Source organism: Pelodiscus sinensis, chromosome 11 (assembly GCF_052426305.1).
Source record: "Pelodiscus sinensis isolate ZL-2025 chromosome 11, ASM5242630v1, whole genome shotgun sequence".
In the NCBI taxonomy this organism is placed as follows: Eukaryota; Metazoa; Chordata; order Testudines; family Trionychidae; genus Pelodiscus; species Pelodiscus sinensis.
In genome coordinates this window covers 15,424,699-15,452,366 of record NC_143062.1, presented here as the reverse complement: position 1 = coordinate 15,452,366, position 27,668 = coordinate 15,424,699, and the positions used below count along the sequence as shown (strand labels likewise).

At 51.7% G+C, this 27,668-nt stretch overlaps 4 protein-coding genes and 1 non-coding gene across 5 annotated transcripts; 3 read left to right on the top strand and 2 right to left on the bottom strand.

Moving 5' to 3' along the window:
- Positions 1 to 18: 18 nt before the first annotated feature.
- UQCC3 (ubiquinol-cytochrome c reductase complex assembly factor 3) lies at positions 19 to 2,300 on the top strand. The gene is made up of 2 exons (XM_025182185.3): positions 19 to 225; positions 434 to 2,300. Exons 1-2 carry the CDS (start codon positions 40 to 42, stop codon positions 563 to 565), a joined length of 318 nt encoding a protein of 105 aa, XP_025037970.1. The 5' UTR covers positions 19 to 39; the 3' UTR covers positions 566 to 2,300.
- A 657-nt stretch (positions 2,301 to 2,957) lies between these two features.
- DMAC1 (distal membrane arm assembly component 1) lies at positions 2,958 to 4,204 on the top strand. Its single transcript, XM_089781113.1, has 2 exons — positions 2,958 to 3,258; positions 3,674 to 4,204. Exons 1-2 carry the CDS (start codon positions 3,060 to 3,062, stop codon positions 3,727 to 3,729), a joined length of 255 nt encoding a protein of 84 aa, XP_089637239.1. The 5' UTR covers positions 2,958 to 3,059; the 3' UTR covers positions 3,730 to 4,204.
- Positions 4,205 to 10,963: 6,759 nt separating this feature from the next.
- Positions 10,964 to 17,735, bottom strand: UBXN1 (UBX domain protein 1). Its single transcript, XM_014571054.4, has 10 exons — positions 17,621 to 17,735; positions 16,171 to 16,255; positions 14,473 to 14,526; positions 14,264 to 14,385; positions 13,784 to 13,850; positions 13,419 to 13,610; positions 13,150 to 13,201; positions 12,664 to 12,780; positions 11,937 to 12,117; positions 10,964 to 11,288 (listed from the first exon to the last, which is right to left on the bottom strand). The coding sequence occupies exons 2-10, from the start codon at positions 16,224 to 16,226 to the stop codon at positions 11,239 to 11,241; spliced, it is 891 nt and encodes a 296-aa protein (XP_014426540.2). The 5' UTR covers positions 16,227 to 16,255; positions 17,621 to 17,735; the 3' UTR covers positions 10,964 to 11,238.
- A 2,272-nt stretch (positions 17,736 to 20,007) lies between these two features.
- Positions 20,008 to 20,073, bottom strand: LOC112544985 (small nucleolar RNA SNORD104). The gene has a single exon (XR_003088378.2). It is a non-coding gene; the product is annotated as a small nucleolar RNA SNORD104 (small nucleolar RNA).
- A 3,652-nt stretch (positions 20,074 to 23,725) lies between these two features.
- Positions 23,726 to 26,347, top strand: LOC112544977 (uncharacterized). Its single transcript, XM_089781366.1, has 3 exons — positions 23,726 to 23,818; positions 24,237 to 24,497; positions 25,866 to 26,347. Exons 1-3 carry the CDS (start codon positions 23,816 to 23,818, stop codon positions 26,280 to 26,282), a joined length of 681 nt encoding a protein of 226 aa, XP_089637492.1. The 5' UTR covers positions 23,726 to 23,815; the 3' UTR covers positions 26,283 to 26,347.
- Positions 26,348 to 27,668: the final 1,321 nt, after the last annotated feature.

Below are 27,668 nucleotides of genomic sequence, written 5' to 3'. Positions count from 1 at the left end.
TCAACGGGACGCTCTACCCAAACACCTCCCCCGCTCTCTATGGTTACGTTCCGCCCGCTCCGTCCCCCGACAAACCTAGACTCTGTGGTACCCGGCGGCTTTCATCCCCGCCCTATGGAATTCCTGCGGCGCCTGGTGCTGGGGAGCCTGGTGGTGGCCGGGACCACAGGAGTGGGGGTCGGAATCTTGGCGCTGATAGCGCCGCGGGAGCAGCGCAGGCTGGAGGTGAGAGGCTGGAAACCAGTTTCTCTGGGATGGATAACTGCGGGGAGGGGGGGCTGGCAAAGGCAACAGTCCATGAGGTCGGGAGAAAGGAATTAAAAACTGCTGTTACTCTCGCCTTTGCTTTCAGGGAGCAGGGGGAGCTCTATAAACCACCAAACACCCCCCCCCACACACACACACACCCTTAATCCCTTTCTTCTCTTCTCAGGAGCTGCAGGAGACAACCCCACTACACTGGGCAAAGAGGCGACACCAGAATGAACTGGTAATGGCAGCAATCAAAGAGGCAGCTGAAACAGATGAGAACGTGGCCCGGAGGCCGACACCCTGGAGCAAGTGACACCTGACCATTCCTCTCCCAAATGGGAACCAAGGCAACAACTGGTACTGAGAACCTGCCAGAGGTGGGAACAGACTGCATTCTTCATTGCTGCAGCCACTCGTGGTCTCCTACAGGCCAGAATGGGATGGATACTCCTTGGTTGTCAGTGATCCTCATGTTGGAAGGGTCTGTCTTATTTCCAGCCCCTGATTGCACCCATTGAGCATGAGGATAATGCAGATCTGATAGAGCAAAGACTATTATTGCATGAGGTAAATAAGCATTTTCAGGTTTTTAATAAACTAATCTGGTAACCCTGAAAAATGTCTGTTGTTGTGGTTAAGGCAGTTAGGGCTCTATGGTTGCTGCCTCTTGTGCTAATCACATAACTGAATTTTTGTAATATCTAGGCATCTGTGGGGGGTAGCTGCCATTCCAAGCCAGCTAAAAACTGCATAGACTGATACTGTTATTTATCCACTATTCCCACTGTGCTAACCTGTGCTGTTAAGATAAGGCACAGCAGCATATCTGCCTCCTGCCCACTATTCTGCCTTTCCCTCAGAGATCAAATGTAAAAAAATCAGTGCTTCTTGCGCAAGAACTATGACGTTCCCACTCAGGAATAAGCCCTCTTGAGCAACTGTTCTTGTGCAAGAGGCCAGTGTAGACAGGCAACATGAATTTCTTGCGCAAGAAAGCCCCATGGCTAAACTGGCCATCAGAGCTTTCTTGTGCAAGAGAACATCTACACTGGCATGGATGCTTTTGCGCAGAAGCACATCTCTTGTGCAAAAGCACATGCCAATGTAGACGCTCTCTCGCACAAATACTTAAACACAAAAACTCTTGCGTTAAAAGTATTTGCGCAAAATCTTGCCAATATAGACGTAGCCAAGGTCTCAGTGCTTATCTTCAGGATGCTCCACAGCTGAACCCAAGTTCATAGAATCATAGAGCTGGAAGAGACCTCAGGAGGTCATTGAGTCCAGCCCCCTGCCCAAAGCAGAACCAACGCCAATTGTTGCCTAAAGCTTCACCACAAGAGCAGTGCACTCTGCTCCTCAGTTTCAATAGAACTCTCTGGCAACAGTTTGTACAAGAGACACTATTTCTCTGCAGGCTAGTCCCAGATTGTAATTAGGGATGTGATGTAAAGAGTTAACCAATGAGCTTGGGCTCATTGGTTAACTTTCATGGTTACATGCAGCCCCCCCACTCCAGCCTCTGTATCAAGTCAGCTACATGTGAGCAACAGCTGCCTCCTCCCCACCCAGAGCTGCTCTTAAAAGCTGGTGCACAGGCTCTGGGGGAACCAACTCCTGCAGTGTAACTGCTGAAATTTTCAGCAGTTAGTGTTTACTAAGATAAACATGTTTTTAACATCTCTAGTGGTAATAAATTCCCTCAAGAACTAAAAATCAACCTAAACTTCCCCATTTTCCATACAGAGGTTTTGGGCCATATCTGCAATCTGCCTTTGTGAACATCAACACATAGACTGTATAATCTCTAATAAGAGTCATAATGCTAGAAAAAAAATCCCCCTCCTCACTGAAGAAACCTGTGCCAAATGTTAGTCATATCACTTGACGCATCATTTACAGAAAAAGCCAGATATCACAGAGAACAGGGTTGTACAAGAACTTGAATGGAGTAAACTTGGTGCTATTGCAATACAAAGGAATAATGGATATGTTGAACAATTATTAATAAGGGTTTTGGTATGAATAAACTATTGTTTTGTGCCCTGGCCTGTCCCTCTTTCTCTGATATCTACTCAGACTGTGCAAAAAGAGCCATGTTTAATAATATATAGGCTAATCCCAGTAAAGGGGGAGAACTGTATCAATATCACAATATTAAAAAGGAAAAAGTGAAAAGAAACCCTGCAAGATCTACTCAAAATTCCAATCTTAGCCTGTGTTCCTGCTGTGTTTCCTACAACAGCCTTGCTGACAGTGTTTGGGGCTGGAGTACCAAGAACTCCTCTCACAGCAAGTATTCTTGCCCTGCTCTCTATATCAGCCCTGCTGAGAGAAGCCAAACCACAAAGGGCCTGTCATGGGGGGCCACCTGTAGGACTCTCTTCAACTGTCCTAATCCTTCCTGAGGCGCAGTCTGGGCCCCAGCTCTCCTGGGGACAACGGCAGCTCCCCCAGAAAGGGCAATAGCCATGAGTGGCCGAGGAGTGCCTTAGACAGAAGCCGTCAGGAGCAGAGATGCTTGGGGGGGTGCAGATTTTTCAGCGCTCGGAACTACCAGCGAGTGGATGACGTCCGCACACGGACACTAACACACAGCACCCTCACGAGCAGCGTTTCCTGTCCCGTTCCACTCCCCAGAACTCCAATAGGTTGGCCAGTATTTCCAGTGACATCATTCCGTTATTACAAAGATCTCTACTTCCTGTTTCATTGTCCTAGGGTCTTTGCGGCACGTGTACTTCCGGTTCCCCTAATTTGCGCTGCTATCTTCGGAACAGACTCCTTCCTGGGCCTGTCCCGCCGGCATGTCTCGGGCCCCGGAGCCGCGCCAAGACGCTGCGCCTCCCTCCAAGCTGCCGTTCGGGTCCTGCTGGAGCTGCCGCATCCTGTCCGGCTCGGCGCTGGTCGGAGCCGGCTTCTGGGTCTACCTGGGAGCGCGCAGGGTCCTGTCCCGGGGCTACGCCCCCTCCCCATGGAACATCGTCCAGCTCACCTTCGCCGTCAGTGAGTGTGCGCCGGGCACCGCGTGACCTGTCTCCATGGGAACCAGCCCTGAGTTCCTTGGTGGGGTCAGGTGTATTGGAGTTGACATGAGACGTCATTGACCTCGGAGTCACAAGTCACCCCAGAGCCAAGGGCCATTCCAGCTGCATGGGATCACCCATCCAAGGCGGTGTCACTGAGATAGGGGCAAGTGGGATCATGGCCCAGGGGCCAAACCATCACAGAGGGGTTACTCCTACATCTATGTTAGCTCTAAGGAGTGTTTAGGATCACGACTTAGCAAGTCCTCTCCTCCATGTAAACTATAATCTGCACAGTGATCACTCCATTCAAGTTCCTGGGGGTCATACCTTTAAGGGAGAGTCAATCCTATGCAGCCACCCCCTGATGTCTCCTTCCTGTTTTCTCCCTCCAGGTCTCGCCTGTTGGGGCATAGTCATCATAGTTGATCCAGTTGGGAAAAAGAAGTAGTATCTGTGATGAGGCAGGACAAGATGCGGCTGCTGCTTCCACCAGAACTGATTAAGTCAAGGGATGTGCATGTGGGACAAGAATATGAATGCAAGAGATGACTGTTTGCTTTTTATTATGAAAACCAGCCAATGGTAACCTGAGAGAGAAGAGGCCCATCCCAGCTCCTGCTTATGGGATGAGCCATGACTATATTTCTCCCCTTGCATGACTTGCCCTATTCCTTGAAGGTCCAGTTCTAATTTGAACCCCCCTCCCACACACACACTTTGGCTCTAGATAGGCTCATCTCTTCCACCCATCAGTCTGCTTCTCTAGAACCAGTATCTTTACAAATAGTCTTCTTTCCAGAGCTCTGCTGAATGCATTTTGTCTCTTATTCCCCCACTTCTCTATTGGGATGGGGGAGGCAGCTTTGGAGGAGAAAAATGTTCATAAAAGGACAAATTCAAACCAATATATTCTGTGTGTGAAATGTCCTGTGTCTTTTGTCCAAGAAGGGCCTGGTCCTGTGGGGGCCCAGATTCACAGCAGGGAGAGAAGCAGGAACTGTATTTCAATCTATGCTAGGAAGCAGTGACTCAAAAATGGGGGGTAGAAGGGATAATCAACTGAACAGAAGCTCCTACTATAATACTTTAGCCAAAAGAGCTAATGTGATCCTTGGCTGTATGATTAGGAGAATCTCATGTCAAAAGAGAGGCTTTATTCCCCCTGTAGCTGCCACTGCTATTAGAATACAGTACCCATTTTTGCAGTCCATGGTTCAGAAAGCACATGAATAAGCTGGAGAAGAACCACACCAATGATTAAAGGATTAGAAACCCTGCCTTGCAGTTATAGAAGCATTGAGCTCAATCTTTTCATCTTCACAAAGAGGTTAGGAGGTGACTTGGTCTGTCTACTGACATGGGGAATGAAAGTTTCATAGAAGGCTTTTTAATGTAGCGGACAAAGATCTAATAAGATCCACAAGTTGGAACTAGACACATTCAGACTGGAACAAATGTGCGGATTCAAAATGAGAGCCATTAATCATTGGAATAAGTTATCCAGACCTGGGGTGGCTTCTTTATCACTGGACATTTTTGGCCAAGTTTGCAAAGGTCTTAGACCAACTTGATAGCATTTCTGTGCAAAATATGATCTCTCTTAAATGCCACATCTGGTCAGTTCCAAAATTTTAGGGAGTGTTGTAGGCATCAAATGCCAGAAAACAAAAAAGGGAGCTGTATGAAGTCACAATTAACGCTTCTCATATAATACCCTCGTTTGGCTCCCAGACCCATTCCCCGGGAGTCCCTTGCCGCTCCCTCTGTATCAGAGGCAGCAATGCAGGGTGGCAAGGCCGAGCCAGTCTGTGAGGGGAGCCAGTTTAAAAACCAGCTTTCCTTGTGGACTGGCTGCCTGCCACCCTGTGCTGCTGCCTCTGATCAAGAGGCAGCACCGTGGAGTGGCAGCAGACCCTGTCTGTGGGGGGTCCAAGGTCCCCACAGACAGAGACTTCTCTGCAGGATGCAAAACATCCTCTGCAGGGACCTCAGACCCGTTGTGGATGGGGCTCCTGCCATGAAGCAGCCACTATCTGCAGGGAACTTGGCATGCCATGGACAGAGGCTGCTTTACAGCAGCCTCCCCTGTCCATCCCCGCCTGTGCTGCTGCCTGTGATAGAGGCAGCAGCGTGGAAGGGGGCAGAAAGCTGGAGCTGATGCTGGGGGGGAACCGCCCTTTAAGATGGCTCTCTCCAGCACTAACTACTGCCTGCCCACCCCGTGCCTCTGTAAAAGGCAGCAAGGGAAGGCAGGAAGGTCCGTGTGACTAGATATGTGTGGGGAGCTTGCTTGAAAGCCAGCTTCCTGCACGTATCAGCTCCAGCCTATCCCCTTCACCATTGCTGCTTGTCTATCAGACAGAGCAGTGAGTGGGGGGAGGCAGACCTAGTGCTAGGAGGCAGACCTAGTGGGGAGCTAGTTTTTAAGCCAGTTCCTCACAGTCATTGGCTCCTGTTCCCCCACCACCATCCTTGCTGTCTTCGATACAGAGGTATAGTCAACAAGATTAACAAATAAGCCTAGATTAAGGCAGTTGAGTACGATGTGTGTTGTATTCTGTGCCTACACCATGTGGTGTGGCCTGGAACAGCTTGTTAAGGCACGTAGAGATGGAGCAGGAATCCTCCATGAGGATATGCAGAGAGGAACTCTTTGGTGCTTCTCACAGCCTTATTCTGTCCTCCACAGTAGGACACCTTCCCACAGCAGCAGTAAGTGATATGGCATTACTGCAGCACAGCCCCCAGTGTAGATTTCCCCACTTCAAATTGATTCCTGACTAATAGCTGTTTGGTGTTGCAAGCTTCCACAGGGCAATTGCCACACACTTCTCCACTGCCAGAGAGAGTCTCATTCAGGTGTCCCTATGCTTCAGGATGGGGGAAAGCCATTTGCAAAGTTCTATGAAAGTGCAGTTGCACATTTGGAAGTTTTACAGCCACTGCTGATCATCCCATACCTGTAGTACTATGAGGTCCTACCAGCCTGTGCTTGTCTCATGGCACCAGAACCAGCGTTCCACTGTTTCCAGAGGATCAAATGCTGACTGCATGTCCAATTTTCTCCACACAAGGGGTTGCCTGTACAGTGGGCCTGTGGCACCCCAAGACCAAGATTCTTCCTCATCCTCTTCCTGGTGGAGTGTCGTGCATACACTCTTGACATACTGTATCATTAGGCACACCAAGGTACACATGAACATCACAGTGCTTTGGTACACAATGGGATCCTCAAGAGGCCATGCTCATGCTGCTGTGGCATGTTTGGGTGTCCAAGGCCAAAAAGGGTGCGAAAAGACTGTTTCCTATTGATCTCAAGCAAATAGATGAGTGCATTATGGGATGCTAATGACATGAACCCAGAAACACCCACTGCACAATTTTGGCCCCAATGTTCACTGGGAGCATAACCCAGAATGCAAAGCATCACAGGCACTGTGGGGTAGCTACCCACAATGCATCACTCTCAAAGTAAACGACTGTCTCCCTGGTGGGGACACGCTATTTTGAACTACATTGAATTCTTGCTCCCAGTGGGGACATGGACCTTTGACTTTGCAAAATCAGATGGCAAGAAATTGACCTTAATAAATTTGATCTTATGTCCTAGTGTAGATACAGGCTAACAGATTTATTAGAGCATAAACTTTTGTAGGTAAAACCCACTTCATCTGATGGAGTGGAAGTTACAGAAGCAGAGGTATAGGCTAATCAAATCAGGGTGAAAGTGACTCATTCACAGCATTTGGTGTGGAAATGTGAATATCAAGAGAGGGGAAATTACCTTTTGTAGCATGTTAACTAATTCAGAGCCTTATTCAGTCCTAAATTGCTTGTACTGAATTGGCAAATGAACTCCAGTTCAGCTGTGTCCCTTTGAATTTGGGTTTGAAAATTCTTTAAAACATCCACTCCACGTCGTCTGATGAAACTGGTTTTACTCACAAAAGACTAATAAATGTGTTAGTCTCTAAGGCTATGTCTAGACTACATAGCTTCGTCGACATAGCCATGTAAAATAGTTTATTTGGCATAGTCAAAGAAGTGGGGATGTAAATAATCCCTGCTTCATTAAAATAAAAATGGCCACTGCACCAACGATCAGCTGATCTGGCACAGCACGGCAGTCTAGACACTGTGTGGTTGACAAAGGAAGCCTCATGAAACGAGGTTTACCAGAGCAGTTGACAAAGGCTTTCTTTGTTGACTGCGCCGCGTCTAGACTGCAGCGCTGTGCTGGATCAGCTGATCATTGGCACAGCACAGCAGCCATCTTTATTTTAATGAAGCAGGGATTATTTAAATCCCCGCTTCTTTGACTATGCCGAATAAACTATTTTACATGGCTCTGTTGACAGAGCCATGTAGTCTAGATGTAGCCTGAGGTGCCACCAGACTCCTCTTTGTATTTTTCCTATAATCCCAAACTGTGTTTGGTCCTAGAAAAATGTGAACATGACACCTGGTATTAGAATCCATCTTGAATCATGTATTTTTCCTGGGGAGACTGAACAAAAGATTCCTATTTTAAGGATTCCTGCACTGGGGGAAAGCAATCAGATCTTTGTCTTCACCTGGCCTTTAAAGCTGCCCCATCCACCCTGGAAGAATACATATGAATAATCCTGAAAACAAAATGTTCTAAAGAACTCTGAAAAGCTGTAGACCCAAGGCAGAGTAAAGATCAACCCTTGAAACATTTTACCTCAGATAAGAATAGCTGTTGAGGGTAAGAATTTTCAAGTGGCAAGTTTCTTGCAGCTTGTCTTCACTACAGCGATCAATCCACTAGCAGTCTATTTATCTAATCGGCTTAGATTTAACAAATTGATCACCAAATGCTCTGCTATTGATTCCCATACTCCACCAGAACAAGAAGAGTAGCCAGGAGAGCAGCCCCTGCTGACCTTACTGCACAGAAGACACCATGATAAGTACATCGACTTCAGTTAAGCTTTTTGTGTAGCTGAAGTTGTGTACATTAGATTGATGGGTGTGGGATTTGGGTAGATAAGGCCTTAGGTATATTAGAATTAACTGGTGTCTTATTTTAATTTAGTAACTTACTTTGAACTTTGTTTTCACTTGCAATCATTTAAATCCTACATCTTATATTTAATAAAAACACTTCTTTATTATCAAGCCCAGTATAAATAATTGTAACTGGGGGGGAGGGAAAGTAACTACTGTGCATCTCTCTCTTTCATTGATAAAGGGGGCAAACCTCTTTGAGCTTGCTCAATGTAAAACTGTTACACAGGTTAAATGGATCTATTTGGAGTTTTGGTCCCTTTTGGGGTTTGGTTTCCTTGGTGCTATCAGCAGCCTCATAGTGGAGTCCTCCCAGACCTGAGCTGCTTCAGTGTCTGTGTTGCTCTGCAGGGGGGCAGTGACCCCAACTCTATATCTTGGCTGGGGGAGACCAGAGCTGCTGGCTCAGCATGACATGGTGGTGGGGAGCCCCAGTGGACAGGAGGGCAGGTAGCACTGGCTTGCTTAGCACTCTGGCAGACAACCCCAAAGGGATTTCTGCAACCCCACCAGTCACATACCCCATCTCTGCTCCTCCAGCAGTGTAATGTTGACACCTGGAATGAAATAATGGGGGGGCACAGAACTATTGGTAGAGGAGGGAAAATTGGGGGGGGGGACGACAGTGGTGTGAGAATTGTGAAGGGGAGTCCTAGAATTTCCCTTTGCTGGGGGCATTTTGGAGGATGGCAGCCAGGCAGATTTTGGGAGGAACTCAGCCTGCAGATGATACAAAGTAGATATTTCCCCCTTTCAATTTGATGGGACACCTCTCTCACATTCCCTCTACCTTTGACAGGGATGAATTTCGGGAGGCTTCAGGGCCTGCAGCCAGGTCAGCCCAGCTAAGCCCAGTGGCCTGTTACTAATCCAAACAGATGCTGGACCCAGACCAGGGTTGAGTGAACTTTTCCTCCTCATCTGCACTGGAGGAGTTTGTGATTCAGCAGCTGCTGGAAAGGTGATAAAGATAATGGACAGAGGGTTAAATTCTGCCCCCCCCCAGTGCTGTGAGGATGCAGCACTTAGTGCTTAGAGCAAAGGGCCTGCTTGGATTTACAGCTGACTCAGCACATCATTTCAGGCAGTGGTAATGAGCCAGCAAACTGGGGAGGGAAGAAGGGATGTGGAGATTAAGGCTCTGTCCAAACTACTGCTCTGATTGTAAACTCCATCCAGTACCCACAGCAAGAACTGGGCTACTTCCCCCTCCCTTAAGTGCCTAGGAGATGGGGGAGGAAGAGTCTGGCACCATCATTCCCCTTGCATAGGGTTTGGATTACAGTCCCAGCCCACCTGCAGGAAAATCTGCTCCAATAGGGCCCCAATAATGCAAGCTGCCCAAACACGGCAGGCAGGAGCCCCAGGACCAGAGTGCCCCAGGGGCTGCTGCTCCAGCAGGGAGCCCTGGAATGGGCTTCCCAGGCCCAGTTGCTTAGGGAGAGCCCTGGGACACAGGCCCTTTCTAACTTGCCCTCTATTAACTTATCTTCAAAGGCAGCTTTGAAACCCCATTCCAAGGTCAGGTCAGTGGGCCAAAGCCCTGTGCAGGGGTATCACCATCAGTTTGGCTCCCTCTGGAACCCTAATTCCGTACTGGAACCCAAACTCTCAGGCTATGTCTACATCGGCATGATCTTGAGCAAATACTCTTTAAGGCAAGAGTTCTTGCGTTAAAGTATTTGCGCAAGAGATGTGCTTTTGCGCAAGAGCATCCGTGCCGGTGTAGATACTCTCTTTCTCAAGAAAGCTCCGATGGCCATTTTAGCCATTGGGCTTTCTTGCGTAAGAACTTCATGTTGCCTGTCTACACTGGCCTCTTGCGCAAGAGGGCTTATTCCTGAGCAGAAGCATCATAGTTCTTGCGCAAGAAGCACTGATTTCACACATTAGAACGTCAGTGTTCTTGTGCAAGAACTCCCCGCCAGTGTAGACAGGCAGCATGCTTTTGCGCAAAATCATGCCAATGTAGATACAGCCTCATTTTCTCAGGCTCAGGGGGACTGGATCTTCCTAGCTCAAGCTGTTTTCCATTTCCTCACCCACACAGCACTGTGCCCCAGGCCTACAGGGACACTTTACTGACCAATGGCCAGAAATGGGTGTCACATCTCACCAGCAAGTCCCTCCCCCCCCCCATCCTGCACTACCTATCCCCCTAGGAGCAAGGGAAGTGCATCTGCTACAGAGCCTGGCAGGGCTCTGACTTCTCTGTGCACCAACCCTTCCCCATAATGCCTCCATTGAGCACCTGGGATAGGATAAGCTCACATTGCAGGGGTAGAGAGAGCACTGTCTCTCCCCACAGGTTGCCTAGGGCAGATCATCTCCCCCACATGGACACAGCCAGGCCTTTCCCCTCTGCCTGCTCGTGTGCCCTCCCAGCCTCAACCATGACAGACCCCACGCTTGGCTGGGGGGGCATCTCCTGCGATGATGGGGGCCTGTCTCCACTACTTGTGCCAGATACTGCCCAGAGAAGGCTTCTGTCCCAACAAACCTATGAAGTTTGGATTATGAATCTATGGTGGGGCCCTTTCTTGGCTGGGGGCAGGATTCTGTTCCAGTGTCCAGCCTGCTGGCTGCCCACTCCAGCTAAGCTGGGGCCTCCTTCCCACCAGTAGCAGCATGGGGGAATAATGGGTGGCAGCAGCAGAACAGATGATGTTTATTAGTGTCCCTAGTGCTGCGGCTCGCACTGTGGCACACCCCCAGGGGGTGGACACATGCCCCTCATCCCCCCCCCACCAGCTGTTCTGCTGGGATCCAGTCCTGAGGAAGCAAAATGGTCAGTCACTTCTCTGGGCTCAGATGGGCAGGGGGAGGGGCAAAACCACATTGTGAGGGAGGCAGAGGGAAGCATAGGAATTGAGGGCCGGGGTGGGGAGGGAGCTCCGGTCACAGCACGCATGAGCCAGGGCGTCCTTCAGCTGTTACACTTCTTGGCCACGATGAGAACGGCCGAAGGCACCAAACCTGTGGGGGCAGGAGACAGGCTGAAACTAGGAACTGGGTGCATATGGGCTGTGGAGGGAGCACACACTCACCCCTGGGGCTGGACAGGTTTGATCCCTGGGAGCAAGAGCAACTTCAGCAGGGAGGGGTCTGAGCTGGAAGGGCCCTAGGGGCTCTGTGGTTTGTATCTTCCCCAGCATCCTGTAGTGGCTGGTCCAGGAATGGGCACAGCATCTCTGTGCAGAGATCCTACAGGGCCATGGCCCACCGTGCCCAATGGAAGACAGCAACATAGACAAGGCTGGCTCTTGCAGTAGGTTCTCTGATTGCAGCCTGAGCGCCTGTCCCCAGCACCAGCCACAAGCAGGCTCTATACCCTCCCCTCTCTCATGGGGGCCTCAAAGGAAGAGCTGGATGGTCCTGCAGGCATGAGTCTCGTGCCAAGATCAGTTCTCAAAGGACTCACCACTGTTGCTTAGTGGTTACGGTAGCAGGGGCTGGGAGTCAGGACTCCTGGGTTCTGTTCCCCAGCTCTGGGAGGAGAGTTGGATCTAGCAGGTCAGAGCAGGGCAACTGGGAGCCCGGACTTCTGGTTCTGTTCCCCAGCGCTGCTGCTATCTGTGCCCTCAAGCCAGTCACTTTGCCTGCCCCTGTCATCCCCAGGCTCACCCAGCTCCTGCAAGGGCTTCTCCATGTCCTCATCGGTGAAGATGCGGCGAGGGAAGCTGGTGAGGAGGTGGAAGGGCTCCTCGCCATCCTTGCGGTTCAGCTCTATGTACAGCCGCACAGCTGCCAGCTGTTCCTTGGCCTTGAAGGTTTGCGTGAGCGACGTCCCGTCCAGCAGCCTCACCTGACAGGAGGGCAAAAGGGGCTGGGTCCAAATCCCATGGCACCATAAGGCAGCATGCTGGGATGCATAGTCCCTCCACACTCAGGAGAACTGCCCCTGTTTCACTGTGGTGCACCCCGGGTGTGACTCCATAAAGTGGGGGGCTTCCTCCCGAGTAGCAGCAGAAAGCCAGATCAGGGCCAATATCCCAGTGACTGCCTGGTACCAATGCTCCCTCTAATCTTTTCCATCAATTTATGGATTTTTTCCATCCATGCATGGAATAACTTTATGTGCACCAAGGCATGTGCAAATGTGCACCCCCAGCAGAAACAAAACTTTGCTGTGAGTCCTCTGCTAATCAGCTGGGTGGCATCAGAATCTCTCCTGAGCATCTGCACAAGGGCAAAGCTTACAGGGAACAGTACCTGGGACCCCAGGCGGAAGCCCCCTGGCAAAGCCTGTTGTCTGCACCCTCCCAGTAACCCACAGCAAGGGTGGGGGAAGGGGTGTACGGGGAACAGGTGGACGAAGCACAAGGGTCTGTGGAGCTGCCCCTCTGGTTACCTGTATTCGACATTGGTCGTACTCTCTCTTTGTGGGCGGTTCCTGGCTGGGTGATGAGGGCACCAGCGTCACTTGCACTGGTTCAGCTGGGGCCTGAGAGCTGCTGCTACCTCCAAACTGGATGGGAAAGGTGCATGGAGAGGGCCAGGCATTAAGACACAAGTAGGTTCCCCTTCCAAACCCAAGCTGATTTCTCCAGGCTGCCCCAGGACCGTTCCCAGCTGCTTCGTAGTGCTCTCACAGCCTCCCACACCAATACCCTGCAGCCTGAGGGGAAAGCCACACCCAAGGCATCTCCCATCTACCTCCACATATATGGGGCACAAGGCAGGGAGCTCACATAATGATTGGGAGCCTCCAGAACTCCACCCCTTCATCAACCTTTCCCCCACAAGCCTCTTTGCCCCACCCCCTAGCCTAATGGACGGCAGTAGCAGGTGCCATTATGGGGGGCATGGATCCCATCCAGCCACTGCTGCTCCTTACCTTCTTGGCTCGCTCTGCTTTGTCCCGCTCAATCTTCTCACGCACCCGCTGCCTGCAAGAACAGACTCAATTAAGGATGGGCCCACAGCATGTCATGGAGCTGTGTTTCTGCTGTAACATCACAGCAAGGGTAGGTTCCATGTCCACATCACTCCTCACCTTCCCCCACTCTGCACCTTCCCCCACTACATCCCATCCCATTGCCCCCCACTCCCTCAGCCTTCCCTTGCTCCCCACACATCCCCATCCCACTCTCCCCCAAATCTCACTTGGCCAGCTTCTCCTCCATCTTCTCCCTGCGCCTCTCCTCTGCCATCTTCTTCATCTCGTCCTCCTGCAGCTTCTGGCGGATCATGGAGAGCTCCTGGCCCTGCTTGCGCCGCTGCTTCTCCCGCTCAATGGTCTCCCGCTTCTCCCGCTCCTCCCGCTCCCGCTGCTTCTGTGCGATCAGTTCCATCATTCTGTCGGAGGGACAGGAGTGGGCACCCCCTTCCATGCTCCCCTCCTCACAGGACCCACAGGAATCAAGCCCCCTTGCTCTCAGAGCTATGCTTCCCATCATGCCACGCAGCTGGCACCCCAGGGTACACATCTCTCCCTGTCAGACAGGAAAGGGGGGGGGGGCCTTTCCTACCGCTTGGTCTGTTCCCTCTTCTCCTCCTCAGTCAGGGGGTGCTTGTCACCTTCCTCCGCCATGAGATCTGTAGAGAAAAGCCTCTTATCCTCTGCTCACAAACCAGCACCCCTTGTTCCCCACATTGGGGTACATGGGCAATGGGCAAAGCAGCTGGCATCAAGGTGGGACCAGCATCCTTCAGAACCCGTCACTCCAGGAACATGGACGTGGAATGAGGGGACAGACATGCCACACCCCTGGCTGAGAGCCTAGACTACCACAGGACTCCCAACCTGCCCCTCCTGCAGGCAAAACCCTTCCCCCTAGCTCAGTGGAATCGCAATGAGCCGAGAAGGGGTCACTCCAGAAAGGAACAGCCAAGCAGGCAAGACCCTGATGTGCATGGGTCATGGCCCAACCTAGAATGTCCCACAAGTCAGGCTGGGCAGTTTCTCTCCTCCCCCACTAGCCCAGGCAGCTCCCCAGGGCAGTTCAAACCTGCTGTGGCTTCCATGGTCTCAGGGGTGCTTCCCTCAGGGGGCTCCTCTGTGCCCAAGACATGGCCCTGGGGAGCCACGTATGGCTCATCCAAGTCTGGATCGTTCTCATGCTCCATGAGCCTTTTGAGGGGGAGAGAGAAACATCAGCAAGGAAAGGCGGAAGGGCAGAAAATGCAGACAGATCTAGGGGAGAGGGCCCCAACGCACCAGTCCATGGCCTGCTCGATGCCTTGGTTCCCGGTCAGCGCCAGCGCCTTCTCTCTGAAAGAAACAGACAACCGTGGCTGAGTTCCAGCCCACAGGAATTGCAGATGAATCGCTGCCCCTCCTGCACAGCAGCATCCTCCCTGTGAAATGCTTCAAAGAGCAGACACAGATAGGCAACTCACCAGGATGACCCACAACACCATAGTTTGGCCTCCAGCCTGGACGTTTGTCTTCCCACTCCGGCTAACTGACAGAACATTACCCCAAGCTGGAAGAGGGTGGGCCCATGGCTGTCAGCGTAATGCCAGGCAAAGGGGACTCAGAAGGAAGTACAGAAGGGCCACATGCTAGGCTGGATAACTGGCGAAGGCTTTGGGAGGACTAGAATGCTGGCATATTGTCTCCCAGCTGCTTACTCCTGTGGGTGGAGAGGCACAAATAGCTCCCTTCTCTCACAGCGCTGGCCCTTCCAGACTCTCCAAGTGCCTGGAAAGACCTACCCCCTTCTGCTTATGGCCTTGGTGAGATCTGGGTGCTACATTTTAAACTGGGTGTTGAGTCATTGAAGAATCTGAGGAGTGGTGCCACAAAAACAATTCTAGGGCTGAATGAAATGCTGATGGTGAGAGATTGATAGAGCTCAGCCTGTTTAGTTCACCAAAAAAGACAACAACAGTGACCTGACTCGTGAATACATAGCAGGAGAAACTAGCAGGCACTGGAGGGTTCTTTAATATAAACAGAGACAGGGAGAACAAGAACCAATGGCTGGAAGCTGGCACCAGGCACATTCCACACCTAGGGAGGGTGATTAACCGTTGAAACAAGCTGCCCAGGGCAGGGGTGGATTCTCTATCTCCAGCCAAGGCTGGCTGCCCTTCTGGAAGATGCTTTAGTCAAATGTGAGTAACCAGGCTCAGTGAAAAGGTAAGAGAGAGATTCTCTAGCCTGTGCTACACAGCAGGGCAGACTAGATGATCTAATAATCCCTTCTGGCCTTACACTATCACAGCACCTAGAAACCCTCTGAAGCACCCTGGGAGACAGGGCTATAAGGACCCTGGATCTGATTCAGCTGGGCCACTGCATCCTGCTTTGATACAGCTAACAGTCTTGATTTCAGACAGACCCTGCTCTTGGCTCTTGCGGGCTGGTCTCCCAGTACTGTTCATGAGCTAGTGTCCAAGATGTTGGGGGTTATGAATGCAAGTTAAAGAACATCAAGCTGGCTCCAGCCCCTACTTTGATTTACCAAGGGAATACAAAATACAGACCATTACTCAGAGTCTCTGACATGTGACACAACCAGTATGCAGCCCTGGCCCAGGGAAACATGTTATAAGTATTTCTTGTTTAGGCTGAAGAAATCAGGATGTGGGAGGAAATGCAGGAGAGAGAGGCATTATCTCTGCTATGCTGATGGGGAAATTGAGGCAAAAAGCCCCATCCTCTAACCCACTAAACCCCACTCTCCTCTCAGCACTGGGGATAGAATTCAGGAGTCCAGCTTTCAACACTAGATTTTTCTTTCCCCTCAAAGACCATTCCCATGTTGCACCAGATCACTTCATTCTGCTGTTCTACAGCCACAGACCATGATCCCCAGTCACCAGCAGGGAGTACCCTGACCAAGTCAAGATGCAGGGGCAGCCAAGGCAGCCAGTGGGTGACTGGAGAAGGAATGGCAGGCATACATACGCTCTATTGTGGGGGAAGCCCATCTCGATGAGACTCTCCAGTGCTGTGCACTCCATGATGTGCTGTTCTGGACCCAGCTACCTCTCTGCAAAGGGAAGAGATGGAGACGATGTATTACAGGACAGCTCCATGAGGAGAGGTGATTGCTAAAGGACAAGGTGGGACAGCTGGAGGAAATGACGTGATATGTGGCACATCCACTACTTGAGAGGTTCCTTGGGCCTGGATGGCACTGGGATGCTCTATCCTCTAACCCAGGGCTACTCAATACATGGCCTGTGGGCCACATGTGGCCCACAGCCTGTTTGTTTGTGGCCCACGGTGCAGTTTGCATTTACGCTAAACTCAACACGTGGCAGGGAGCTGAATCAAAAAAGTAGTCAATATAATGGTCTTCTGTTGATATGCGTTTTAGTAGTTAAATTCCTGAACTGTCATTGCTCATTAAAAGTGCTGTCATATGGGTGGACATTGGGTAAATATTGCATTTTATTGATATCAGCAGAACTGACTTAAATTGGGCCTGTGTGTTGTGTAATCTTTCCTTAATTTTTGTATTCATTCTTGTCACTGTGAAAGAAGCTATTTGCATATATATGCAACCACACTTAAGTTGTGGCCCTCAGCAGGTGTTGTATCACTGTGGCCCCCAGAGCTTCCAAAGTTGAGCAGTCCTGCTCTAACCCATTAGATGCCACAACCCTCCCAGTGACAGGAATAGAAGCCAGCAGTACTGGCTCCCAGCTCCTGCTAGAGCTTAAAAATCCCCGGGACTCTCATAACTTATGCTGCTGCAGTGAGATTTGCCCCCCATACTAAGCAGCATCCCACAAGGGGATACAGGTAGGCGAGGGCCCAAAACCCAAGGCAGACAAGGGTTGTGGCCAGATCCCGAGCAGTGCCACTGGGGTCTCTGGAGAGGTGCCCAGGAGTTAGAGAGAATGGGATGAGACGCCATTTATACCTCCCCTAGTCATTGGTTTAAAGCTTGGGTTAAAGTTTATCATCTGCAACTAATGACTTGATGTGCCCAGCTCACAGCTACTCTCAGGTATTGTCACCAGGGTGAACTCGACCCCGTGCACCACCTCTGCACATCTGGTGACACCACCTCGGATGGAGACTCTGTGCTATCCCTTCTCTACAGCCTCCACACCCAAGCACAGCCCCCCGCACAGCCCCCAACCCCTCCATCTCCCCCCCCCGCACAGCCCCCAACCCCTCCATCTCCCCCCCCCGCACAGCCCCCAACCCCTCCATCTCCCCCCCCCCGCACAGCCCCCAACCCCTCCATCTCCCCCCCCCGCACAGCCCCCAACCCCTCCATCTCCCCCCCCAGCCCCCCCTCGGTTCTCCTGAAGTTCCCCGAGGGCCCCTCCTCTACAAGGCCCCCGCGCTGCCTGGGCGGAGGCAGGTCCCGGGGGGAGGAGGGGGTGTCCCAGGAACTCACCGGGTCCGACTCCTCCCTGGGGCCCCAGCACCGGAAGCAGCGAGACTCACGCGGCCGCTGTGTTTGGTCATGTGAGGGTTCGGCAGACGGCAGCCGCTCAGGGACAAATGGCTCCGTCCTGCGCTCACTCTTAAAGGGGCAGAGACTCCTTCCCCAAATCCCCGAGCCTTCCCCGCCCTCCCCCGATCTGGGAGTGTAGAGGAATTAAGTAGTTAAATTGGGAGTATCGAGCTGCCTGCGTTACATCCCTAACTCTGCCAGTAATTCACTGGGTCACTCGGAGTGAGTCATGGCCCCACTTGCTGCCTCAGTTTCCCTACATCTAAAGTTAAAACCAACCCATTCATAGGTGTATAAGCCACACTACAATCGCGGGTTAGGACACAGAATAACCTGAACAGAGAAAAACACATCCTGCTATGCTCACTCTAAAATGACCCCTTCTCCCCGTCATTCATGGAACCTTATCCTGGCTTCCTCACCACAGGGTCTATCAGGGCCAGCCTCTGTCTATATCACTGAGCCCATACCAGCATGATCTGGTCCCCATCGCCATAGCATCTGACTGCCTCACAGTCTTTACTGCACATATCCTCACACACCTCTGGGAAGTAGAGCCAGACCAATAACCCCATCGAGCAGCACAGGAATTGAGGTGCAGAAAGACTATATGACTTGTCCAAGGCCACACAGGGAAGTCTGTGGCAGAGCTGGGTTTCCCAAGTTTCAGACAAGTGCCCTTATCAACAACCCATCCTTCTTCTCTGGTGCCAGAGGAAAAGAGCTGATGACCCTGATGCCCATCCCAAAGCTTTAGACCTGGGGTTGCCAAACTTTTCAAACCAAAGAGCCAAACTACATCAAAATTCAGAACAAGTGGTCAACAAAGAACCATATATGAATGCCCATTTGCATAACTGAAAATATGCAACTTAATATTATTGATGATTGATATTATGATTAATAGCATACATGAAACATTGTACTCAGACTTCATTTAATGGGACTTCTGCTGATGCATCTTTTTGCACATTTCTTTGAAGTTTACATCATACCTGTCAAGTCCAGCTTCATGCACACATTCAGGCTGTCTTCTGTCAATCTTATGGCAGGGGGCTGGCTCTGAAGAGGTGGGGGTACAGGAGTCTGGGTTGGGATGTATAGGGGGCTCAGGGCATAGGGCTGGGGTGTGTGGGAGCGTTATGGCAGGGTGTGTGTGTGTAGGAGTCAGGGTTTGGGGAGTATAAGGGACACAGGGCAGGGGATTGGGATGTGCAGGGAGCAGGTGCCTGCAGCTAGATGGGAGCCAGACAGCAGGGCCTGTCCCAGGACAATTGCCCGATTGGGGCCTTGTAGGTCCCAGCTCCAGCACATGGGGTAAGCTGCTTGCCACAGAAAAGCTGCACCATAGCCCAGCTCCAGGACACAGCTGTGGGGGAAGCAGCACTAAGGACTGACTGGCCTCAGCTCTGCCTCCTCTGGAAGTATGGAGCCACCCCACCATACATACCTTGCTGTGGGGCTCATGGTCATGGTCATTGGTGGCCCTGCTGGGTGCCTGGCCAAGAGGGAGGGTGCAGGAGTTGGTGTAGTGTGTGTGAGGAGGATGGGCATGAAAAACACCAACTCCCAATGACCACAATTTGACCAACGGATGCAGTTGAGAATGCCTCCAGGTAGCATGTGTGTACTCTGCCTTTCCCCAGTCAGTGCTCTCACTCTACCAGAAGGAAAAGGGTACAGCCTCTGTAGCAGGGAAAGACAGGACTCAAACTCACACTCCCAAGTGCAAGAGGCAGCTGGCTGATCCATTAGGCCATCCTCCCCCATGTCAGCTCATACTTGCACCCAGCAGGGCCAAGTGGATCAGTTTAATCATGCTCTGAGTGTTGCCCTGATACCAACCTGTTGCTTGATCTTGAAAGCTCGGCCAGGCCCGGCCTTAGGGCATGGCGAGTGAGGCAGTTGCCTTGGGCCCCATGCATTCAGGGCCCCGCGGCTCCACACATTCAGGGCCTTGCGCTGCCCAGCTCCTGGCCCTGCCAATCCACCCACCCACTCACTCGCTGCTCTGATGGGGAGCTGTGCGGCCATGTGGCTTAGCCATGCTGCCTTGGGCCCCACAACCTCTTTGGCTGGGCCTGAGCCCAGGTCGGGTTCTAGCCAAATAGCACTAGATATGAATGAGCTTTTCCTCTTGCACCACTGCCTAGCTGGTGAAGCCATGAGAGGGACACTGCGCCCACTCAAAGGCAGTGCTGTGCTGCTCAGCAAGGAAACCAGCTCAGAGATTTTGTTGCTGGTTTATTGAATGTTCTTCTCCCATTTACAAGTGCAGGTCAGCAGAGACTCTGGGCAAAGCAGGCCTGAGGGACCCAGCACCAGGGGCTCAGACTTGGTTTCACTTCATCTGTGTCAGAAGTTCTAACACGTGTAAGGACAATCATCATGGCAACCAGCGCTGGCAGGTCAGACCCTTTCCATGGCAGCTGCCTCCTACCCTGGGCAGGACACCTCAGGCCCACCCTGTCACCCTCCCCACCCCGCCAGAGCGAGCACCCCCCCAAGTCCTGCCAGGACACCCCAACCTCCACTTCTCCTCACAGGAGTCATGGGATGACCCACTCCCAGCTCCTAAAGCAGATTGGGGCCCATCCTCTGCTGTGCTCACCTCCCACACTGTGCCACAGAGGAAAGGGGAGTAGGGGCTGCAGCCGCTGGTACTTATAGTCCAGGTGCCTCAGCAGGCACTGCCCCTTCTCACCAGCAACCAGTAAAAGTAAGGCCCGGGACAGGCAACAGGCAATGGTTTGACATCAGCGGCCATTCCTCACACAGTCTGGCCCATTCTGGCCCATAAGGAAGGGCCAAGTAGGCCTGAACTGCCCGAACTGGGGCATGCGGGACCCGCTTAGGCTGGCTTCAGTCAGTCTGCATCTAGCCGCCCTGAGATAACGGGTCCAGCTCTGTGTCCCCCTAGACTGGGCTCAGAGTGGGGGCTCAGAGGAGCTGAGAAAAATCTCAGTAGCAGGGCCTTGGGTTGGAAGCAACCTGGCTGTGCCAAGACTGTCTGAGTCAGATGGTCCCCTTGGGACCAGCAGGAGCTTGTTCAGATTTAGCAACTCCAAACCCAGTGATCATTGCTCTATTGCAGGGGTGGGCAAGGGGGCACCCCACAGGCTGGATCCAGCCTGTGGGTGACTTGCCACTCCCCTGCCCCCAGACCAATCAGGGCCTTTGAAGTCTCTTGCTTCCTGCCCTCACGCAGGCTCATGGAGTGAGAAACTTTGCATGCTCCTTCCACCCTCAGTCTCTGATTGGCCTGGGGGTGGGGGAAGCTTGTGAAGTCTTCTCCTGCCTTGCAAGGGAGCAGGTGCCTAGAACTGCCAGTATAACTGCCACAGTGTGGATTTGAACCCAGGACTGTCTGAAGCTTAGTGTAGGAGCCTCTACCACTTAAGCTAAAAGCCAGCTGGCTCTCAGCTTAGGATGTAGAGCTCCCTTGTTCTTATCTCTCACTGTAAGTGGTCAAAGTGCCACTACATGGGACAGTGACCCACACTAGGTATCTGGGTTACACCAGCTGTTCAGAACAGCTGGCAGTTCTCTCTAGGTAGAGGAGATGGGGGCAAAAACTTCATGTGCTCCACTTAGGGTTGCCAGGTGTCCGGTATTCTACTGGACAGTCCGGTATTTGCACTCTCTGTCCAGTAAAAAAAATCAGACAATACTGGACACGTGCAATGTCCGGTATTTTCTGATTTTTCCAGCTGTGCACTGGACGGAAGCCTGGCGTGGGCAGGGGGAGCAGCTGGGAGTTCCAGCTGGGAGGCAGAGCCGCGATTGCCGTTGGGAGCCCTCAGTTGGTTGAGTGTGAGGAGGAGGGGAAGCCTTCTCCTCACTTGTGTTGCCGGGAGGCTGCGCGGGACAGGCAGCGCCCCGGGATCTGCAAGTGTCCAGATGAGTCCCACTCAGCGCCGGCCGATTTGCTCACCCCCCATCCCTTCCCGGCCGGCTGGTTCTCCCCCACTTCCCCTCCTGATCTTCCCTGGCCAGCCCCCCTCCACCGCCCCCCAGCTCTGCTTCCCGACGGCCCATTCCGCTTCCTGATCTCCCCTAGCCAGTGCTGCTGCACTGCCCCCCTCCAGCTCTGCTTCTCACCCCCCTTCCTCCCGGCCCCCTCTTCCTCCTGGCCCCCGAATCCCCCCAGCTCTGCTTCCCGCCCCCCTTCCTCCCGGCCAGCCCCGCGGCCCCCGACCCCCCCCAGCTGTGCTTCCTGCCCCCCCTTCCTCCCGGCCAGCCCCGCCCCCTCCCAGACAGTCCCCTCACCCACCCACGATCAAGTGTGTTTGTTTTTTTTGGGGGGGTCTACCTGGTAACCCTAGCTTCACCACCCACAGGTCAATCAGGGTCTGTGGGAGGGGGAGCATGAAAATGTCCTGGCCCTGCCTCTTCTGCCAGAGGCCCTGTCCCTTCTGGGACAGCCTAGAGCCACTTCAGATATAGTGAAGTGGTCCCCCATATAAAACTTCAGAATTATGACAACTAAATGAGGAGATGCATAAATCCCAAATATTGAACTGCACAGTATTACACTGACAATTCAGAATTCTGCTTCCTTGATAAATTAAATTCTCCCAAAAGTGTTTTCCCTTTTTCCATATTTCCTGTGAAACCTTCTCATCTCTGTGATCAGTCACCATTATATTATCTGCTACACAGAGGTCTAGGCAGTCTCTGGAGAATGTCCATGATCAGGCCTTTATGTGGCTGCTAACATCTGTTTTTGTGTTTTGTATGAATTTAAGGCACCATACACACCTAAACAAATATGAAAAGCAGTCAGGTTGTGTTTTGCTTTCTCTTGCTAATCTCCATCAGCAGTTGTACATGTTATAAGATTCTACTAATTTGGCCTCTACTAAAAGGTCATTTTTGTGTGGAGATCAAAATGTTGATTTTGTCTCGGTGCTTTTTACTGTGATGGAAAAACACCAGCCAGCCATAGCCTGTCCATGCATTTTTTTTCTGACTTTTAATGATTTTCCTATTTTATTCAAGTTCCCTTTCTAGTTGATTTTTTGCTTCAACCTATTTTTTTTAAAATAGCACTTAAATTAAAAGTATTGATACATTACTTGTGTTCATTAAATCAAAAACATTTGTAATGTCAGACTCATTTAGGGCTTGTCTGCACAGTGAAGTTATTTTGGATTAAGGTAAAGTATGGATTCAAAGCATTAGAACTGTTCTGGAGCAGCTCCCTGGGTGGCTGCTTTGACTCTGGAATAGCAGTTCCAGTCAACCTCCACAATCCTGATGAGGCCAAATTTTTGTATCCTATTGAGTGCCAGGGCTATGTGATGCCGATGAGACTGTGCTACAGCCACAGTCTGCATCCCAACTCCAGGCCCTGTGGGATGCACATAGCCCAGGGCCCAGCAGGGAATAGACACTGGGCTAGGACCAGTGTTCCCTGTAAGCTGTGCGCTTGTGCAACCGCTCAAGAGAGATTCAGATGCCACCCAGCTGATTAGAAGAGTGCCCACAGCTAGGCTTTGTTTCTACCGGTGGTTCACATTTGTAAATGTCTTGAATAAACATTTATTCCTCCTGTAGATGGAAAAAATCCACACAGGGATGGAAAGGTTTAGAAGGAACATTGGCTAGGACTATAGTCCTAGCCATGACCTCTACAAACTCAGCTCCCCACTAGATTCCTCATGGTCTCCTAAATCCACCCCCCACCCCCAGCCGAGCGAGATGGACCTCCCCAGTCAGGGAAATGCAAGCAAAGGAGATATTTCAGGGGTCCCAGCTCTTGTTACTGCAAGAAAGATGTGGAGATGGCAGCTTGACTTTACACAGGGAGATGTGAACTAAGGGAACCAATCTGACCTCAACCCTGGGGTTGAGATCTTAGGTGATGGATGGAATCTCTTCGTTCCTTTCTTGCACTATGGGGCAGGCAGAAGAAGAGATGAGTTTGCTTTGAGGGCACATGTGGCATGAGATGGGGCAATAAAAGACAACTCCCTAAGCCAGCATGACACCGCTCAGATTGGAACATCCCAGCTGAGGGCACAAATGTTTCCTCGGTGATGCCTTGCATCCGGAACCTGCGCACATGGGCAGAACTTTGACATTCCTGGGTCCAGTGCCAGTAGAGGGTGAGAAGCACCCAGGCTAGTCAGGATGGTGAGAGGCAGTGGATGGGAGAAGTCTGTTATGTGGATATCAAATGGTTGTCCGACCTTGCCCCACCCCAGAGGCAGCTGCATCTTCCCACTGGATGAGGGATCTGGATGATAGCCTCTGTGCCCCTCCCTAGAACAGGCTGCAGCTTAGTTCTGGACAAGGGATCCCTGTATAAACAGCCTCCACACCTCACCCAGTGCCAGCCTCATCTCAATGCTGCATGAGGAATTGTTGTGTAAACAGCTGCTGTGTCCCACCCCAGAGCCAACTGCATCTGAGTAGCAGGAGAAGCAGTCTCTGTATATACAGAGCCACAGTGCCTGTTAGGATCTCACTAGAGAAATGTCAGATACTGTCATATTGAGAACAGCAGCTACTTTCACCATCCCCCATCTGTCTGTCTATCCTCCCCTTGCAGCAACCCCCAGAAGCAGGATCGCACCCAGGCCTCATACCTCATGGGGCAGGCCAAGCCTTGGTCTACCCAGCATGGCCAGCTCACAGCATCCTCCCAGCCCCTTGGGCACCCGGGAGCATTGTGGCACAGGAGCACAACTACTGCAGCTGGACAGACACTGAGGGCAGCATGCAAAGAGTCCCCAGCTCACAGAGAGTGGGGCTGGCTTCGGTCAGAAGACGCCAGCAAATGCATCAGGGCTCAAAGCACAGAGCTAGTCAGGTGAGTTGGGAGGGCAGCAGTGCTGGTGCAGGTGTATGTGTATAACAAATTGGGGTCTGAGATCTGGGAAACTGGCTCAGAGCCACAGCCCAGGCTGGTCAGTGATCCTTAGAGATCCTACAAGTATGAACAAAGCATCTTATCTAACCCTACCAGGGAATCCTCTGTATAAACAGCCCCTGAACACCAGCTGAGAGGGACCTGCATCTCAGCATTGAGTATCCCAGTAGAGCAGGGGTCTCCAACCTTTTTAAGCACGAGATCACTTTTTAAATTTAAGTTCAATCCAAGATCTACCTAACACCCAAATACCCTTGTCCCGCCTCCTTCGTGCCCCTTCTCCAAGGCCCCGCCCCTACTCACTCCATCCTCCATCCCTCCCCCATCCTCCCTCATTTTCACCAGGCAGGGGCAGTGTGCCAGGGGGGCGGCTCTAGTCTTGGATTAATGGATGTGGAGTGTGAGAGGGGCTCTGAGCTGAGCTTGGGGCAGACAGTTGGGGTGCCGGAGGGGGTTCTAGGTGCAGGCTTTGGGAGGACGTTTAGATGCAGGAGTATGAGGGGCTTGGGTTGCAAGAGGGGGTTCATGCAAGGGGGGAAGGGTTTCAGGATGTGGGCTCTGACTGGGCCCTGCTTACCTCAGGTGGCTCCTGGGTGGCAGTTCAGTGGGACTAAGGCAGGCTCACCCCTGCCCTGACCCTGCATCACTCCCAAAAGCAGCCAGCAAACTCCATCCCAAGTCCTGTTGTGCCCCCCGCCCTGCTCTGTGGAGATAGGATACAGGGTGGGAGAGGGGGCATCTTGACATCAGTGCCTCTTCTCTTCCTCCACTGCCCAGCAAGCAGGAGGCTCCTGGAGGGGCGGGGGGAGGCAGCTCCAAGGCAAAGGGCAGGAGATGTGCAGCAGTGGGGTGAGGAGCTGTCTGGCTACAGGAGCACTTGACAGCCTCCTGGCCAAACCAGTCAGGATCACCAAAATCTATCAGTAAATCCCGATCTACTGGTTGATGACCACTGCTGTAGAGAGAGCCCTTGTGCCCCACCCCAGAGGTGAGGTGCCAGGTGAGGGATCAACATACAAACAGTCCCTGCCTCTCACCAGAGGCATCTCCATCTCAGTGCTCTCCATGATTCCTTCCTGGTGTTAGTGAATTGCTGGTTAGAAAGTGCTGGGATGCTCAGCTAAAGGGAGGCCTCTAGAGGGAGCAGCATGGGCATTATTATACAGCTGGCTTATGTGAAGTGGAGAGGTCCACACTCCTAGCCTGTAGGACTTGAGGAAGGCAGCGACAGGGGGTTGCTGTCAGGGCGGGATGTGTAGCTCTTAGTCCTGGTTTGGCCCTTCACTCTAGCTCTGGCCTTTTTCACAGGGACCCTGGGCCTCTGTGCCCCCTGGAAACACAGCAGCCAGAGTCTTCTGCAGTCCCCAGCCCGCCAGGGTGAAGAGGAGAGCAAAGGCTCAGGCTGTCCAGCCACTCCAGATCCACGGTCTGTCCCTAGGCGAGTACCAGCAGCTGTTTCGCTCACTGGTAGAGCAAGAGTTGAATCCAGCAGAGCCCCCAAGCCAGGGGCTAGAGCGGGGCCGCAGGATCAAAGAGCAGCTGTTCTATGCTGTGGGCTGCCCCCGCTACCGGCAACTGGAGAGGCCTGATGGCCGTGTCCAAGTAGTGGAGTATGTGCCCAGTGCTGGGCACAGGCAGGTCCCACCCCACTATGACATTGACACTGGGGATGAGGGGCCACCTGGCACTGAAGAGGCCCCAGGCCCAGCTGAGCCTTCGCCGTAAAAGGCCAATCCTGCTGGGCCCAGCCACATCCAGGCAAACCTCTGTCAATTACACTGTGAACCTGGCATTATGTGATCTATGTCCTGTCTGTTGTGCAGGGACCCAGGGGGAGCTGGGTTTGGGCCAAGCAAGGTCATTGTTCCCAGCCCTGGGTTTCTCGGTTGACCCTATGATGCCTCCCCCATGCTTTATGTTTGGCGTATGAATATAAATATGCATAACTCATAGCTGCTTTGAACAAAATACCTCATGTAACCTATCCATTTTAATGTTGCAATCTGCTGGATCTGTATATTCTATTTTGAAGCATGTATCATCCTCGTATGTGATGTTAGAAATATGAAGGTGCCTATCCCCCTCCAAGCCTTAACAACTTGATGCTCAACTTAACAACTTGTAAACAGCCTTGTTTGTCCTGTAAATCCAAAGGTGATTGAACTAGTAAGACATGGGACCATAGCATCTGGTACTGGATTCCATTTTGACCGGAGTATTTTTTCATGGAAGGGGGAACATAGAACAAAAGATTCCTGCCCTGGGGAAAAGACTTTTTAAGCAAGGGGAAAGCTATCAACCTTTTGTCTTTGGCTGGTCTGTAAAAGGATACAAAGAGCTGTGGGCTCAGGCCAGGGTAAAAGAGTCTCTGACCTGAAGATTGTACCTAGAACAGCTCATTGGAGTAAGAAGACAATGGGTTGATAGCTTCCCCTTGCTTACACAATCTTTTCCCTGGGGCGGGAATCTTTTGTTCTACATTGCTGCTTCCCTGAAAAAATACTTGGGTCAAAATGGAATCCAGTACCAGATGGTATGGTCTCATGTCTTACTTTTTGTCCAGTTATCTTTGGACTTACAGGACAAACAAGGCTGTTTATAAGTTGTTAAGTTGATCATCAAGTTGTTAAGGCTTTGGTGGGAAACGGGGGGTGGGGGGAAGGCACCAGTAATGGCTCTCATTAGCACATTTAAAACTAAAATAGTCTCATACTTCATATTTCTAATGTCACATACAAGAATGATATACAGATCCAGCAGATTGTTTAAAACAGCCTTGGGCTACACATATTTATATTAATAAGACAAACTTCATAAAACATGGGGTGGGGCAACCATCACAGACTCCATAGGGTTCCACAGCCCAGCAGCCCTCAACCACAGAATTGATGGCCCCAGCCTAGCCTTCCTGATCACTCATACACACCTCTGGGGGCTGGGGGCACTCTGGGCTTCTAGTTTAACCCCTTGAGAGACAACACAGCAGGAAGGCTGGGAACTCAGTTAGCAAAGACAGCTCTGAACCACAATCACTTTACTCTTCAAAGGTGCTAGTGATTAATGGATCTCTGGGAAGTACCTAAATCCTGCTGTATCTCCCGTCTTGTGTGT

What these genes read in the sequence shown, in the direction of transcription:
- UQCC3 (XM_025182185.3), top strand. Translation starts at nt 40, where the DNA reads ATGGTTACGTTCCGCCCGCTCCGTCCCCCGACAAACCTAGACTCTGTG. An exon ending in GGGAGCAGCGCAGGCTGGAG is followed by an intron (nt 226 to 433) that starts GTGAGAGGCTGG and finishes TTCTCTTCTCAG; the next exon opens with GAGCTGCAGGAGACAACCCC.
- DMAC1 (XM_089781113.1), top strand. Translation starts at nt 3,060, where the DNA reads ATGTCTCGGGCCCCGGAGCCGCGCCAAGACGCTGCGCCTCCCTCCAAG. An exon ending in CCAGCTCACCTTCGCCGTCA is followed by an intron (nt 3,259 to 3,673) that starts GTGAGTGTGCGC and finishes TTCTCCCTCCAG; the next exon opens with GTCTCGCCTGTTGGGGCATA.
- UBXN1 (XM_014571054.4), bottom strand. Translation starts at nt 16,226, where the DNA reads ATGGAGTGCACAGCACTGGAGAGTCTCATCGAGATGGGCTTCCCCCAC. An exon ending in GGCTTCCCCCACAATAGAGC is followed by an intron (nt 14,527 to 16,170) that starts GTATGTATGCCT and finishes TGTTTCTTTCAG; the next exon opens with AGAGAAGGCGCTGGCGCTGA. An exon ending in ATCGAGCAGGCCATGGACTG is followed by an intron (nt 14,386 to 14,472) that starts GTGCGTTGGGGC and finishes CCCCCTCAAAAG; the next exon opens with GCTCATGGAGCATGAGAACG.
- LOC112544977 (XM_089781366.1), top strand. An exon ending in CAAAGCACAGAGCTAGTCAG is followed by an intron (nt 24,498 to 25,865) that starts GTGAGTTGGGAG and finishes CCTTTTTCACAG; the next exon opens with GGACCCTGGGCCTCTGTGCC.